This window comes from Colletes gigas, unplaced genomic scaffold (genome assembly GCF_013123115.1).
Source record: "Colletes gigas isolate AHSC1104 unplaced genomic scaffold, ASM1312311v1 Colletes_gigas_Sc00018, whole genome shotgun sequence".
Lineage (NCBI taxonomy): Eukaryota > Metazoa > Arthropoda > Insecta > Hymenoptera > Colletidae > Colletes > Colletes gigas.
The window spans coordinates 3250743-3268577 of NW_025106647.1; the positions used below are offsets into that span (position 1 = coordinate 3250743).

A 17835-nucleotide genomic window follows, 5' to 3' on the forward strand; every position below is an offset into this window, starting at 1 on the left:
AATCTCTGAAACAAATGTCATTAACAACAAATTATTTATTTATATTTATTATGAAAATATTAACAAATTTCCAGAAATTGGCGTGAAATATACGTGTAATAAATATTCGTACACTTCTAATTTTACAACAAAAACTATAAATTTTAGTACATAAACGTAACAAAAATCAGTCTATTTGCTATTTTAGTATCTAGTGGGATTTCCTTTAGATTGTATAATCGCTTTAAGCCTTTGCGGCATTGAATTTACTAAATTTTTGATTATAGTACTAGAAATTTTGTTCCATTCCTCTAAAAGTGCATTTTTTAAATCTTGTTTCGAAGAAATGTCTCGAATTTCTTCTGCAAGATGACTCCATAAGTGCTCTATCACATTTACGTCTGGAGACTGTGGAGGGATTTTTAATTGCTGCGGCACATTATATAGGATCCACTGACTTGTATTATAAGCATTATGCTTTGGATCATTATCTTGCAAAAATATATAATTGCCCTGTAACTGCATTTTATTTGCATTAACCTGAAGATGCTCTTTTAGAATATCGATGTACATTTTGTGATCCATGATACCATCGATAAAATGGAGGGATCCAACCCCGCTCGCACTCATAGAGCCCCACACTGTGACTGATCCTCCTCCATGCTTTACGGTCGGCTTCAAATTTCTTTTTTCGTACTCGGTATTTTTTTTCCACCATACTGTACATCGTCCATCTGACCCAAATATGTTAAATTTACTCTCATCAGTAAATATAATACGGTTCCAGTGCTCCATAGGAACATTAACGTACTCTTTCACGAATTGCAATCGTTTCTTTCTATTAATTTCATTTACGAAATATTTCTTACGAGCTACTCTGCCGTGATATCCTCTATCCCGTAAAAAATTACGCACTGTGCTACTGCATACATTAATGTCCAGATCATTTTTAAGTTCAGCTGTGATTTTCATCGCACTTATCTTTGGATTTTGCTTTATTTTTCGAATTATCCATCGGCCGGTATACTCATTTATTATTCGTTTACGTCCGTTTCTTGGATTATTTTTTACAGTTTTTCGATCGCCATATCTGTCAATGATTCCTTGAATCGTGGACCTCGGTCTATTTAAAACTTTAGAAATTTCACTCAGCGTTTTACACTTATTATGTAAATTTATAACAATTTTCCTTTCTTCTTCAGAGGTTTCCTTGCGTGTTCGTCCCATTTTACTGATAATTTCGTTGATAATGTTTGAATTCAGGATACTGCCTATACCGACAGCGTCTCCAGACATACTGATGCTAAGTATGTTTACATATGATGGATTATCTTGTAATCGTTCTATGTGGAATGTTACGAATCAAAGACTGTACGAATACTTATTACGCGTATATTTTAGGTCAATTTCTGGAAATTTGTTAATATTTTCATAATAAATATAAATAAATAATTTGTTGTTAATGACATTTGTTCCAGAGATTTCTAAGAATATGTATGTATGTTTTTGTTGACATACTTTTGTAATAAACAAAGTTCTGCAAAGGTTTTGTTCAAATTGACTAGTGTACGAATACTTTTTACACTCACTGTAGATGCAAGTGTATTCTCGTTCCCATCGCTAGCGATTCTAGCCACGTAACGGAATATGTAAATACATACATATGTCGTGTAACGCACTGCTGGCTAACACTACCGGCTGAGTTGCTCGGCAGTCATCCCGAAACTATCGGTCAGAACAGTGCCCGTGACATATCGTCCATCGACCAGAGAAACGTCGACCTAGTCAAAGTTAGAGATAAGAAAAATTTTGTTCAAACAACAGCTGACGAATAAAAACACGATTCATTCGATCGATCAAATTTCTATTCGTACCGTCCGCAGAATAATATCATTTTGTAATACTATCTATGACAAGTAACCAATGGCAATTAAATATCTTTTCAACGATTAACGAGGACACAAATCGTTGACTTTGTATTTGTTGTTTGAAATTTGAATGCATAGATAAGAATATCGACCGTCCCGAGTTCAGATCGTAGCGATCGATAGCGATTAACGTAGTACCCATGAGACGATATGCAGTTATCGGGAGTTCTTCGACAGACAACTGACCTCGCTATAAAGCCTCGCGGTATCATCTCAGACGGTGAACTAAAACAGACAGACCGTCGAACGGTCACGTCGATCGGCTACGCTGGTTGAACAGATTTGCAACACACGAGCTCGCCCAGTTTGATTTATTCGACGCCGGGAATCCACAGTTTTCACCGCAGAACAGAATGTGGTCGTTTCTGCTGGCCTTGGCCGTGACTGGCGCGACGGGAGAAGTAGTGAATATCCACATGAACGTAAGTATTTCGAATCTACAGTGGACGAAACTTCTATAAGAATACTATGTATTACTTAAAATTGGAATGGCAAAAATTTTAATAGTAATATTGTCCTGTCCGTGGTCGACCTCAGTCTTTCGAACTTTGGATTGTCACGTGGTGTACCGACTAACCAATTAGTCGAAGGACCACCTTCTTAGAAAGAATACTAATGTTTTTTTGAATGATGTTTTATCGATATTCAACACCTATTCACTGCACTGACATTCTATCTAATTATATCTGGAATGTAATTCTAAATGATTGTAAGTATAAGTGTGGACGGTATTAAAAAATGCAAATGTCCACGGTTCCAGGTGCAAGTGTAATCAGTACTAAAACAAGTCTGATACTAAAGATAATTCTATACTTAAGGCACGTCTGGTTGATAGTACAGATGATTTTATTTGATACCAAGCAAAGAAATGATTAAAAATAATTAAGTAAAAATTAAATCGATAAACCAGTGTATAGAATTTTTAAACGTTATTGAATTTCTGTTACAAACAAAATACTGTAATTTAACGCATTGAAGAGTAACGAAACTGAAAGAACAGCCTTTTGTTTCAAAAAAACTGAGGTGTCAGTAATTGGTTTTGCCACAGTTATGTTTAATTACTTCAAACGTTCTGTTTTTATACTATCAACTAATTTTTGCCAAGTTGAGATCTCTATTTGATTTCACTCATAGTTTACTAAATTCCTTAACTTTTTAATTTTCTATTGGACTTAGAACTTAATTTAGCTATTTTGTAACTAGCAAATTTTTGTTTTTAACCAACCTTAATTATTAAATTGAAATTTTCGAATATCTGATCAAATAAGGCTGATATTTGAATATTGTTGAAATGAAATTTTCGAGTAACTAACCAAACAAGGCTGATATTTGAACAATTATTTTTACTGGAAACTTGCCAGTGATATTAAAGAAATAATAAATAAAATGTTGCTGAAGCTTTTACTTAATAAATTATATATTTAGTAATATAAATCCTTTTTACAATATTGGTTTATGTCGACCACAATTCTATCGAATGTTTGATCGATTCGTAAACTTATGATTTTAGGATACGCTGAATAAATTCAGTTTCGATGTCGATTTGGAGAATAATCAATTTTTACTCGACGGACAGCCGTTCCGTTATGTATCCGGCAGTTTTCATTATTTTCGAGCTCCAAGACGATACTGGAGAGATCGTTTGAAAAAAATGAGGGCAGCTGGGTTGAACGCTGTCTCTACGTGAGTAAAATTTTAAAATAATTCAAGGATCGCGTTCTCCAAAAACTTTATTCTTAGAAATTATCCAGTACTACATACAAATCCAACACACTGTACAGGATGTCCTGTAACGTGTGGGACCCACTTCAGGACTAAATTCTACACATGAAAACGAGATGACGAGTTTCTTCTTTAACACACCGTATTTTCTCGCGTATACAAAGTGTCTATTAATAACATCGAAATGCTACATGAAAGAATCGTACAAGGCTTCCATGAAATTCGAACAACTCCTGGACAACTGGAAAGGTTAAAACAGTCAATAATAAAACGTCTCCAAGCCTGTGTTCAGATGAAAGGAGCTCATTTCGAACATTTGTTGTGCAGGTGAGCAAATACGGCGTGTTAAAAAAGAAACATGGTCGAAACATACAACGTATGTTTATATGAACTTTTTTTATTGTTTTCATGTTTAGAATCTAGTCCTGAAGTGGGCCCCACATGTTACAGGACATCGTGTACAAAGTGTTTACCTATAGGTGGCCAAGAATTTAGAATTTCTAGAGGTTTTGTGTCTTTTACAGTTATTAATTGCTGAAAACACACAAACAATTCCAGACTATAGTTTTCTTTTTTTATTAGATGAAATAGAGAACAAAAAATTTATTTAATACTCTTCAAGAATCATTTAAAATATTTGTCCACGGTTACAAATAACAAATATTAGGAAAACCACGAAACTACAAGGGGTAATCATTATTATCTATGAATCGTTTCTGTTTAAAATTTAAACATACATTTTAATTTATATATTGTATTGACATTAAAAAAATATTATTCTTTCTCAACAGTTTTCTCATAAAAAAAATTTTGTAATTTATTTTAATTATAATACTCTTACTTTTGGTGCAATATCTTCCCTGTCAGAAAATAGATTTTCGACATTCTCGATTTTCCTTCGATCGATCCTTTGTGCCCACATAACTCGAAAAGCCCTTTTTCCATTTTATAATTTGAGATTTCGTTATCGAGATGCGTGCAGTTAAAGGACAATGTTAAGTCATAGAGGGGTTTACTGACCCAAGAGCGTACAGCCTATGCTATACACCGTTGGAAAGATCTCGCCAAGGCGAATCGACTGATACCGTTTTTAACTTCGATATCAGATGGGATCATGTCGAAAAATGGCCTCAAAGTTCGAGATTTTGCGGTTTTGAACAAAAGAATCCGGTCGTAAAAGCCCATCCGGCCCGAGGGACCTCGGGTAGGCACCTGAGGGAAAACCGAGCGGTGTAAGCGATACTCTAGCAGATTGGGACGGCAAATGTGCCCCACCACCTTCATTTCAGTGCCGTGTTGGGCCTGCGTTTGCCGCATGGGCCCCGTTCGAAATGCCCAGGGCGAAATCGCCAATGGATCAGTTGTTTTTCATGAACATAATACATTCATGATAGACGATTCGCAGGTATAAGTTGGGAATGTGCAGGTTAGTATTCAGACTAATGCGTCACTTACAATAGTGAATGGAGTGACATTTTATTGATTGAACGAAACATAATGATGTGAATACTGAATACTAACCTGCACATTCCCAACTCATACCTGCGAATCGTCTATCATGAATATATTATGTTCATGAAAAACAACTGATCCATTGGCGATTTCGCCCTGGGCATTTCGAACGGGGCCCATGCGGCAAACGCAGGCCCAACACGGCACTGAAATGAAGGTGGTGGGGCACATTTGCCGTCCCAATCTGCTAGAGTATCGCTTACACCGCTCGGTTTTCCCTCAGGTGCCTACCCGAGGTCCCTCGGGCCGGATGGGCTTTTACGACCGGATTCTTTTGTTCAAAACCGCAAAATCTCGAACTTTGAGGCCATTTTTCGACATGATCCCATCTGATATCGAAGTTAAAAACGGTATCAGTCGATTCGCCTTGGCGAGACCTTTCCAACGGTGTATAGCATAGGCTGTACGCTCTTGGGTCAGTAAACCCCTCTATGACTTAACATTGTCCTTTATACGCGTGTGACCGTCATTGGCACGTGCTTCTCGTGTGGAACATGTGCGATAGGGCGATCAGCTGATTGGGATATAAATAGCGCGTGCCGGGACTCACGTTAATAAATATTAACTACTTATATCTCAGGAACGAAGTTTTCGAATTACAAAATGGCAAAAGATTTATCAAAAAGAAAATATTTCTTTTTACTCCTTCATTATTTCATGACAGTAACAAACTTTGAATTATACAATTGTGCAGACATTTCATCGCATAACATTCTGAACAAAATTTATGCATTGACAACAGCCAGAGTATTTTCTTCGCAAATTGGTGTAAATAAATATAAATTATATGAAATATTGTCTTTAGTTCTGGCGACAAAATAATAGATTTTATAGATTTGTTTTATAACTTTGGCATAATTTTATAAATTGATAACAATTTATTTTAATCTAATAATTTTAATTCTTTGTTCCATGAAAATAAATATATTATATGCCGTGTTTTTGTTTTTCAACCCCTTAATAAGTAATTTTTCAAACGTAAACTATTTTATTTTGTTTGAACTTCTCTGTTTAAAAAAAGATATAATACCTTTGTCTGAAGAGTAAATATCTTTGAATAATAATTTTCTTTACCAGTTACGTAGAATGGAGCTTGCATGAACCGTCTGACGATGAGTGGCACTGGTCAGGTAATGCGGATTTAGTAGAATTTTTGAATATTGCTCAAGAAGAAGATTTGCTGGTACTTTTGAGACCAGGTCCTTATATCTGCGCAGAAAGAGACTTTGTAAGTATGACTACGAAAATTTCTTCGACATTAATATTAACCCTCTTAATACCTTAAAATTCTATACATTTTTAGAAATATTTATTAAAATTACTACATCTTTCCTAAAAGTAAAGATAACTTTGCACATTTTTTGTATTTTATTTTGCAAAATGTATTATGTTTTACATAAAAAGAAGAACAACAAATTTTCTAAAAAATGGCTTGATAGAATTAACAAATAAAAAGTCGAAGTATCGACTCAAACTATTTTTAGGTACTAAAAAGATTAAAAAAGCTTCATGATTTAAATAATAATTAGAATATATAAATGTGAATTAACCAATAATGTTTAATTTAAATTAATTTGAAAGAATTAAGTTAGTTTTAATCATTTACAAACTGTTATTAATTTTTAATTTTATTATATGTTTTCATTTTTCCATTCTACTTTGTATTTAGGGAGGTCTTCCATACTGGTTATTGACCCGTGTACCGGATATAGTATTACGTACAAATGATGCACGTAAGAATCTTTCATTATACTTAATTACAAACAAACTACTTTTAATTTTTAATTTTCATTTTATGCGATACAACATCGATACGCTTTTTGAAATTTATTCTATATTCTATTTTTTTGCCTTTGCAGGTTATATGAGCTATGTGGAAAGATACTTAAACAAATTGTTCGAGAAAATAAATCCTTATCTAAGGGGTAATGGTGGTCCTATAATTATGGTTCAGGTACAAACCATTTTCATTGCCAAATTCTACGTTATGAGAATGAATAATAAAATGTACAAATAGTAATAATTATTGGAATAAATAGTAAAATACACAAATAATAATAATTAGTAGAATAAATAATAAAATACACAAATAGTAATAATCATTAGAATAAATAATAAACTTGATACTGTTATTTCAGGTGGAAAACGAATACGGAAGTTACGCTTGTGACACGGAGTACATGGACCGATTACGATACATTATGAAAGGGAAAATTGGATCGAAGGCTCTTTTGTACACGACCGATGGAATCAGCCCAAATATGCTTCGTTGTGGATCCGTGCCTGGAGCTTATGCTACCGTCGATTTCGGTGCCTCCGCGAACGTGACGAAAAGTTTCGAAATAATGCGCTTGTATCAGCCACGGGTAAATATCAGCAATTAATTTAAAAAGAATGTATTACTTAAAAAAAAAAGTCTACTAGATTATAATTTGTACAGTAAATAATAGATACAGTTAAGAAAGCAATTATATATATAGCTCACTAGATAAAAAAAGTAAACATGTGAACCGGAAGTCATCCTAAGCTTGGCGATAGGAATATTATACATGTAAACAGTAGAGCACAAAATGATAAATTGAAATAAGAGGATCTTTAAAAATTTTATAAAATTCTAGATGTCCTAATTATTTTGAAAAATTCGACACGATCCACTGTGGAATGTCCGTCTGGTTTAATCACTAAAAAGTTACTAATGATTCTCAGCCCAAATTTTGCAATTTTTATTATTAACAAACCCATCGTAATAAATATGTTAAAATTGAATTTCAAGCTGTCTTAGATTTTGATAATCAATGTATTAAAGAAATGTTTAAATTTGGAAAACATTAACCAAGACTGTCTCCTACAGGGCCCATTTGTTAACTCCGAATATTACCCAGGATGGTTAACGCACTGGCAAGAACCGTTTCAAAGAGTAAAATCCAGCGATGTTGCTAAAACTCTGGATGAAATGCTGTCATTAGGTGCTTCCGTTAACATATATATGTTTTATGGTGGCACAAACTTCGGCTATACCGCTGGTTAGTAACATTTTATTATTTTTTAATTTACAGGTGATAGCCATTATATATAATACATCAATAAAATTTAATACATTATTTTATAGATATATGTTTTTTATTATTTTAACAAAACGTTTCAACACATTTTCTATAATTGTAAATACTTCGAAATAACTAATTACAATACTTGTACATAAAATAATTGCATGCTCTGAATCTGCCATTGTGTTTTGACTTACGTAACGTTTCAATTTTGGGCAAAAATTATTTTTAAATTAAACGTCAAATTATTATTAAGCATAAATTTCGCTAAATAAAACACATTTGCAATTCAACAGGTGCTAACGGTGGCGATAACGCGTACCAGCCACAATTAACTTCCTACGATTATGACGCCCCGTTAACAGAAGCTGGTGATCCAACGCCAAAGTACTTTGAAATCAGAAATGTTATCGCCAAGGTATGATATTTTTCAAACAACGAATTTATCAAGTTATCCTTATTTATTATATTTATTATCCGTGTTAATTTAGTTACTCGTAACTCGAAAAGTATTTTTGTGAAAGTACAGTATTTGGAACACTTATTCGTAGGAACACTTGCTCATGTGTATAGTGCTAGCTGAACTTGAATTTTATATTATTTTTTTAATATTTATTATTAGATTGTACAAAGAAGGGTTTCCTGTTACAATATTAGTAATTGATCACAGGGTAACAAATGTGACGTCTCAGAATAAAAAACAAATAAAATAAGGAATTAACAACTAAACAATAAAAAGAAGGAAAACTTAACATTATTGCAAGTATATAAACTTTCTATAAGTAGCCTTAATCTTTGATGTAGGAGATTAGGTAGTAATAAACATATAAAATTAATAAGAAAAGACTCAACTCTAGTCATTTAATAAAAAGGATCTTAATTCCACAGAATTTGATACATAAAAAAAATAAATTCTTTACATGATCATAAATGGAAAATGGTGATAAGTATGTTAGAAAATGACCAAATGAGGATTTCTAGGTAATTCAATGAATAAATAATCTAGAGAAAACAATAATTAATTACAGATAGTCGTGGTAGTTTATACTTTGAAGGTTACCCTCAATACCAATCCTTCAAACTCAATAATTGATGTGTTCTTTGCTTTTACAGCATTTACCATTACCCGACGTACCCCTTCCGACGGTATCACCGAAAGGCAATTACGGTTCGATATACTTGTCGCCAATTTTCAATCTGCTCGAACCCGATGGCCGGAGTAGATTTGCAACGATCGTTATTCAAGAAAAAGAACCACAGACGTTCGAGGCTCTTAACACGCCTCATTGGCTAGTACTATACGAGACTAACCTCCAGGCGAGACCTTTGGATCCTACTGTTTTGCATGCAATTGTTCGGGACAGAGCGTTGGTCTACGTGGACGACAACTTGATTGGAACCTTGAGTCGCACTGACAATATATACGACATAAGTATAGAGAGTCCCTACCAACATAACTTGAAGCTACTAGTGGAGAATCAAGGACGACTTAACTATGGAGGCGGACTTCGCGACTTTAAGGTTCGTTGATCAATGTGGTCATATTGTATTGGATAACTCTTTACAAGAATTTCATTTCCAAGGTATTCAAAGTAAGCTCCGAGGGGACTCTTATTGTATTAGGAAATTCTTTTTTCTTGAAAAGTAGTATTTATACATTATGATTCAAAGCTGAGAAAAGTTATATCAACGATCTATAAGCGAATATTTTTTTCTATGAAATATAAATTGCATTTATTTTTAACGTTGATTTTATTTTTATATTTATCTCTAGACTATTTTTTAAGAAGGTCTCATCTTCTAAATTGTTTTATTTCTAGCAGCCCTCTCTCATTTATTAGATTGCTTCTTCTTTCTTGTTTACTTGTATTCCTTTCTAATTTTGCTTTTTCTATTTACCACTTTTTTTTGTCTTTCGCTTCGACTTACATTTTTATTTTTAAGCATTTTCTTATTTTCTTTTATTTTCGTCATCAATCTCATTCATTTATTTCTCTATTGTTGTTATTTTTATTGCCTCCATTTTAACATTACACACATCCCTGCTTCTTGCTCGCTCTTTTTGTCTTCCTTTTTTTTGTTTTTCCAATTTCCATTGCTAGTCTTGTATTGGAAACACAATTTTTACCCAGTTTTTGCTTCTAAGGGGCCTTTTTATACCACTTGCATTTTTTTTACCAAATGTTTTTAGTTACACTGTGTTTACTTTCTATTTACAAAGTAAAGTAATTATTGTAAAATATTATATAGTAGTAAAATGCTAAGAGAATACACGGTGTTTTTCTCGAGCAGTCACCCATCCCAAAGTATTGGACTCGACCGCGTCCAATGCAGCTTAACGTCGATGATCGAACAAGCAACAGTGATTCCAACGTGCAATGACCGCTGTCAACTTGTACTTTAATTTAAACCCTTAAATATTTCAATGTACAAAAAAATGAATTTATACCAGATTTATACAAGTTTTCCTTTTATTTAGTGAAGCAAATCATCATTATAGTGGCATCTATTCTATGATTATTATAAGTGTGTTTCTCCAAACAACGTTTTAATTTAGTTTTAAAAAATACAATGCACAGTCAATTGCTTTTTTCCTGGTATTACGAATTTCTTTTTTCTTCTTTAACAGGGGATGTCGAGCGTGACTGTCGGCCAAGCTCCCGTTTATAATTGGACAATGACCGGATTCCGTTTAGACAACGTCAACCTTGTTGGAGATTGCCCGACGATTACAGTGGAAAACGGAACTCTTCGTCATGGACCAGTGGTGTTTCGTGGGAAATTCACGATTTCTGGCGAACCTTTGGACACGTACTTGAACACTGCTGGCTGGGGCAAAGGAGTAGCTTTCGTAAATGGCCACAATCTTGGTCGATATTGGCCACTCGTAGGGCCACAAATGACCCTGTACGTTCCTGCGACTTTCTTGCGAACCGATGAGAATGAGTTGGTGCTGATAGAACTGGAGTATGCGCCAAACAGCAGAAAAATGAAATTACAGAACACTCCGATTCTTGATTATACGATCGAAGCGTTTTTTTAAATCTTTTTCTCCCCTCAAACTACAAACATGCTAATTCTATTATGAATTTAGGGGGGTATTGTATTGTAAAATCGATTTTGTTTCGATCGATTTTACAATATCGATTCTTGCCTCTTTCATAATTTTTCAAAGTGCTGCTATTTTTTTAATTATCAATTGTTTCCTTTTCCAATCAACTTTGAAAAACTTTCTAGGCATTTCGTAGATATCAAGAAATACTGTGAAGTATTTCAACAAAAAGAATTTGTATAATTCTTATTTTAATTTGTTTAAAACGTAAGAAAAAAACAATATTTAAACGTTAATAACTTCTTAACGAAGCCTCAATCAACAAATTGGTATTTTTGTTTTTGTCTTACTTTGGCCTCTAAAATCTCCCATTATAATTTTTCCCAGGGGGTGGCCAAACACCCTGTACACAAAATATCTTAAAGCTGACTTTTGAAGAGAACATTATGGTCGAAATCTAGACAAATATATCTAACAACCACCAAATTGCATTTAATAGGACACCTGTAAAATTAAAGAATTTTGCATTTATCTTTCATCCTACAAAGATCAGAATTCTTTTTTATTATACAATAATAATAATAATCTATTATTCGAATTAAATTACCTTCGCAAAGAAATTTGTATGTTTCTTTTAAAAATAATCGTGACTGATTGTTCTTTAATTAAAAAATTACATCACAAGAATAAAACAATTTGATATAATTCTACCCGGCGTTGTTATTTCCTACATTTTTCTCCTCCATATAACAATTATCACCACAAAGTATGTTGGGATTGTAAGAGTTTCATACTTATAAAACTCTCACAATCAGTCAGCTTCGTCGTTCTTTTCGAATTAACGCGATATTTAAACAAAATATATGCAACAGCTGAAAGAAACTTCAACCGAAGTTGAAAAAAAGAACGTCAATAATTATTTACAATTGTAATTTTTTAGGTTTTGCTACATTGGATATATTCGTTTACACGATTAAGATCGTTTTACAACCATTTTCTAGGGAATAATGTAACTGCGTTTATATGGCAATTATTTATTTGGTATACTGCAAAGGTATCCAAGAAGTCCAGGAGTAGGCTGCAGGAAATTGTAAATAACTTCTGCTTGCATCCTCAAACATAATTGCACTCATACCTGGTCCATGACTTTCCATGTTTGCACAGTTAGCGATAGTTTGAATCGGCGTATCCAGATTGTGACATCGTTCGTGGGACCGTAAATTGTTGATCACAGAGAACTGCTTCTTGCATACGTTACAACGATGTGGCCGGTCTCCTGAAGAATTTGATCTAAATATTAGTAGAAACCTAGATTTAACTCGCGATACTAAATAATGTAAAATTTAAAGTTCAATTTCCAGATGTCCTTTCGTTCAGTCTTCTGAATTCAGCTTTCCAGTTATTGCTAAATAACAAGACCATTTTATGTTGAAAAGAAAAAAATATTTACTTAGCATGCAATTGTAAAATAAATATCTGTAGTTAATAATTGAATGCAATTATTATCATATTTAATAGCTATTATTGTAATCACTTAAAACAATCAGTCACTCTAGAAATGACACAACTAATTGAGAAAGAATTTAAAAATAAATAATGCATTTATATTTTAACTTATAAATTGGTAATCCCCTTTCCCTTTCAAATGGTTTTAGTTTTATGTCGATCTGACTTTCCATTTTGGAGATATCGTCGTATAAAGAAAAGCAAAATTTTTTTAAATTCCACTATTTTTCTCTCTCCGTGTTACAACAATCCCAGTAACTCGTATTGAAAATGCTAAAACTTTGCTGGCGTATAATTCCAAAGCTATTTAAGTTTTATCTATAATTGTACCACTGTTCGAATCGGCACAGCTTCCCCTTTAAAATGAATTTGGGTTTATGTCGATCCGACTTTCTATTTTCGAGATATCGTAATGTAAATGAAGGGGTAATTTTTTAAATTCCACTATCTCTGTCTCCGTCTAACGCGTCTGACCTCTCTCTCGCACGTGCATCGTGCTGATCTACCCTAGTCACGTGTCGAACATGACCGAGTGATCTAGATTTCTACGGCGGCCAATGACCTCGCTTCGTAAACAATGAAAAGTAAACAAACGCTTCGAACCCTTATAATATCTCCGAAACTAACCACGCGATTAACTTGAAACAAAAATCATTACATCGTCTAACGACTTGAATGAACACTCGTTTTAAAGGGCACTTCATCCTCTATTCGATGAGCGTACCAGCTATTTTAATTTATGTTGCCTTCTATGACTATTTTCATATTTACTTTGACACTATGCACCCAAAGAAGTTTCAACAATTCCTATTGATCACACGACTGCTGTGCGATAAAACTGAATTATAAATTGTTTATTTAATTAAAAATGAATTTAAATTTTTATATAGGATATTTACGTAATTACTAGCCACGTCTGGGGCTCATTTTAAAAACCATTGTTGTACAGCACATATTTTTTCGATCATCTAACAATTTTTGCCACGTTTTGATATCAATACTTTCGCAGTATTAGAGATTAATTAATTAATGTCAGTCATATCACGATAAATAATTCAATCAGTGTTAATTACCAGTGTGTAGTCGCATGTGATGGTGGAGAGCTGCAGGTTTGCAAAATCCTCGATTGCAGACTGTACATCGCAACGGCCAGTTATCAGTGTGAGAATATCCATGAGCCCTTAGATCGCCAGGGGTTGGAAAAGAACGTCCACACTCGGTGCATTTATGCGGTTTTTCCTGTCATACATGTAGCTTTACAGGCCTCTCGAAATTAACACATTGCATACGGGTTTGTGTAAATTTGTTTCAACTCATACGATATAAGTAATTTTTTTGCATTAATATACAGGGTGTCCCGTAACTAGTGTAAGAACCGGAAATGGGGGAGGAGGGTAGCTGAGAATTCTTCGTAGCTTCGTTTTTGAATTATTAACGAAAAACACTGACCAATCACGGCGCGCACCTACCGCGCGCTCAAGACCGTCCGAACTCGGAGAGCCCATGCGTCGGCGTCGGGTAGGTAGCAAGATGTGCATTGAAGACACGTCGAGGAACGAATACAAATAATTAAAAATACTACCACTGCAACTGTTACTTAATTCGTTAATTACTACGTAATTAGTACGTAAATTACTAAATTGAATTTATTAATTATTTGTATTCGCTGTTTCCGAGGGAAAAGGAATAAAGTCTCGGAATTTTTAGGAAATTAACCCTTCGCACCCGAGTGACGCTTCTCGCCAGAGTGTTTTAAAATTAAAATAAGAATTATTTTCAGAAAATTAAAATAAATACGGTAAGAACCATTTGTAAACGTTTGTTATTAAAAACTGTACTGAAAAAGCAGACCGGATTTCTGCGTGCCGAAACATTCCTCGAATTCAAAGGGTAATAGAGAAATAATTTAGATTTGATTTACCTGCTGCGCTGGCAATAGGGCCCGGACAATGTACCGCTGTCGATCATAACGGTGCAGTGACCGGGCCATCCTATCAGCTGATTTTCCTTGGAGTCTTCGACCTTGCTGCGATCGATAGCGGTGCATTGTCCGGGCCCTATTGCCAGCGCAGCAGGTAAATCAAATCTTAATTATTTCTCTATTACCCTTTGAATTCGAGGAATGTTTCGGCACGCAGAAATCCAGTCTGCTTTTTCAGTACAGTTTTTAATAAAAAACGTTTACAAATGGTTCTTACCGTATTTATTTTAATTTTCTAAAAATAAGTGGTAGTATTTTTAATTATTTGTATTCGTTCCTCGACGTATCTTCAATGCACATCTTGCTACCTACCCGACGAGTGAGCTCTCCGAGTTCGGACGGCCTTGAGCGCGCGGTAGGCGCGCGCCATGATTGGTCAGTGTTTTTCGTTAATAATTAAAAAACGAAGCCCCATCCGACATTTTTGCAAAGGAAATTGTTGTTCAGAATCGTTTCAGCTACCCCCCATTTCCGGTTCTTACACTAGTTACGGGACACCCTGTAGAAAAAAATTTGTTAAAATCGCTTTACTCGCAATACGCTATGTATTTTTATTTAACCTTTCAAAACACTGTGGAGATGCATTATAGAAAACTGTACGTTTAAAATTCTTTTAAAACTTTAATCATTCTTTTTTTTTGTGTTATTGTTTAAAATATTTTTCATTTGTTAAATATAAATCTCCTTATTGACAGAAGAATAAAATTTATTATTATTTTCTAGTATTAGTATATTTCACTTTTCTTTTACTACAGTAAAGTGTTACGTATATATTAAAAGTAATCGAGTAATAGGAAAACCTTGTAATGAGTCATTCGATGATAATATAAATTCGAAGAAGCAGTGAAACGTTTCCCGCATATTGGACATTCGTGTGGACGTTCTCCAGTGTGGATCCTGACGTGTGTGTTCAAGGAGCTACTAGTACTGAACATTTTGCCACAAATGGTACAACCATGTGGCTTTTCACCTGTTAATTACATATTGTAATTATCAACACGGTTAATACTTTTTATTTGACTTTAGATAAATATTCAGTTTAGGTAGAGTAGAAAATCTCGAATAAATCTTCACGCAATACGTATTTTATTAATTATTATGTTAGTCTCGTTGTTAAAGTTTCATTTATAAATATACTATACAGGGTGTTCGGCCACCCCTGGGAAAAATTTTAATGGGGGATTCTAGAGGCCAAAATAAAACGAAAATCAAGAATACCAATTTGTTGATGGAGGCTTCGTTAAAAAGTTATTAACAATTAAATTCAAAAATTTCAAATCGTTCTGGAAAAATTATTTTCGGTTGCGGGGGTCAATTACAATCATTTTTGGTGAATAGACATACCCCCGAAATTCTGCGCATTTAAACGGAAATTTAAACGTTAATAACTTTTTAACGAAGTCTCCATCAACAAATTGGTATTCTTGATTTTCGTCTTATTTTGGTCTCTAGATTCACCCATTAAAATTTTTCCTAGGAGTGGCCGAACACCCTGTATATTATACTAAAATTCCCATTAGTTACCTATTACAGCCAATACAATTTCTAAATGGCTCTTTTAAAAATATAAAATTTACGTTAGTTGAGTGACTAAATATGGTAGATTTAAAAACATAAACATAACTACCGGAACACGCGGGAAGCAATTTTCAAAAATTGGTGGGAATAAAAACCGGTCAATGTCTAAAGTATTCGTTGCGTTTGAACGTAAATTTAACAGAACTGACCTGTGTGGGTCCGCAGATGCCTCTTGAGTAAAGAAGGTCTATCAAAATTTTTGCCACACATCTGACACGGCAAACATCTTTGGAATTTCGGAGTGCTCGTCAAACTGATTTTTTTAGAACCGCGACAGCTCAAATCTAAGGGCGCGTCTTGTACAACACTCCATACTGCGTATTTAATATAAAATCACAAAATATGAAACACATCTCCCTGGCGCTCCAAATTCACCAGGAAAAGAAAATTATCCGAATACGTTAAAAACTAACGAACAAATTAATTTCCATTGCAGACTTTTGTTAAACCAACGATACATTACTGTTTACGTCGAATAATTAATTATAAATATTTCGTTGCAAGTTATTCCAGTTTTATAGATATCTAGCTCTTTTTTTATTTAATTAAAGTTTATTTACTATAATATAATTTTTAATTTTGTATTTTTTTAACACATTGTAGAACATTTAAAAGTAAAGTATGAAGTGTCTTTCTATGTCAAAGATTTTCTACGGTTGTTAATTCTATTTTCTTGTTTAATTAGTCGCTTACCGGACATTACAAGTATTTCTAATGCTTTCAGAGCGTACAATGTCTGCAAACGTATCACAAAATTCACTAAGGATAAAGTTCCCCGCACTTCGACAACGGATCTAGACATGGAGGAGGATAAATCCGAATTAGATACTCGCAACCCCGAACAGCTTATACGAGGGTTTACAGGTATGAAATAAGGTAGCAAAAACTACGATGGCGCATGTCAGGGGCGGCATTTCTTCCGAAGGGCGGAGTTTGATACACCCTTTGATGATAGACAGCATCCTGAGAAACCGAAAATACTTCCAATCACCTCTTCATTTAATGCACAAAGAGAAAAATGGGTACCACACGAAAAACAAACTTTGCAAGAAATATTACCACACTTCGTACAAATATTAAATTTTCGTCCCAATTAAAATATTCTCATTTCATAAATTATTACTTAAGCTATTAATACAAATAATACAAACTAAAAACACTATTTATAAAGATTTTTTGCGATAAAGTTTCTTTTCATACAAATTCTAGAAAGTTACATATTCTTTTAAATGGAACATACAAGTTCCAACTTCTTTCAAAAATAAGAGGTACTTCTTTATTTTAAACTCTCGCATTGCAATCCAGTGTGCTTATACAATTTTTACTCACATTAAATATTGTAATGTTCATACATTATAATTTATTATGCTACTGAATGTGCAAAAACAAATTAAACCAGTCGAAAATATTGTTAAAAAATATTATTTCACTAGATCTAATTACTATTTGACATTACCAACCCTTTCTTACAAAAAAAATTACTCCAGCATAATATGAAAACAATCGTATTAAAAATTTATCTTCACATTC

The 17835-nt window shown here is 33.7% G+C and overlaps 2 protein-coding genes across 2 annotated transcripts; one reads left to right on the forward strand and one right to left on the reverse strand.

Annotated features, from left to right (window-relative positions):
• The first annotated feature begins 1707 nt into the window (after positions 1-1707).
• Positions 1708-11850, forward strand: LOC122400459 (beta-galactosidase-like). Its single transcript, XM_043401944.1, has 10 exons — positions 1708-2329; positions 3418-3590; positions 6219-6369; positions 6811-6874; positions 7001-7095; positions 7280-7507; positions 7993-8164; positions 8485-8606; positions 9302-9709; positions 10818-11850. The coding sequence occupies exons 1-10, from the start codon at positions 2261-2263 to the stop codon at positions 11229-11231; spliced, it is 1896 nt and encodes a 631-aa protein (XP_043257879.1). The 5' UTR covers positions 1708-2260; the 3' UTR covers positions 11232-11850.
• Positions 11851-12274: 424 nt separating this feature from the next.
• LOC122400527 (gastrula zinc finger protein XlCGF7.1-like) lies at positions 12275-17107 on the reverse strand. Its single transcript, XM_043402050.1, has 5 exons — positions 16999-17107; positions 16455-16619; positions 15528-15697; positions 13820-13985; positions 12275-12516 (listed from the first exon to the last, which is right to left on the reverse strand). The coding sequence occupies exons 1-5, from the start codon at positions 17105-17107 to the stop codon at positions 12275-12277; spliced, it is 852 nt and encodes a 283-aa protein (XP_043257985.1).
• Positions 17108-17835: the final 728 nt, after the last annotated feature.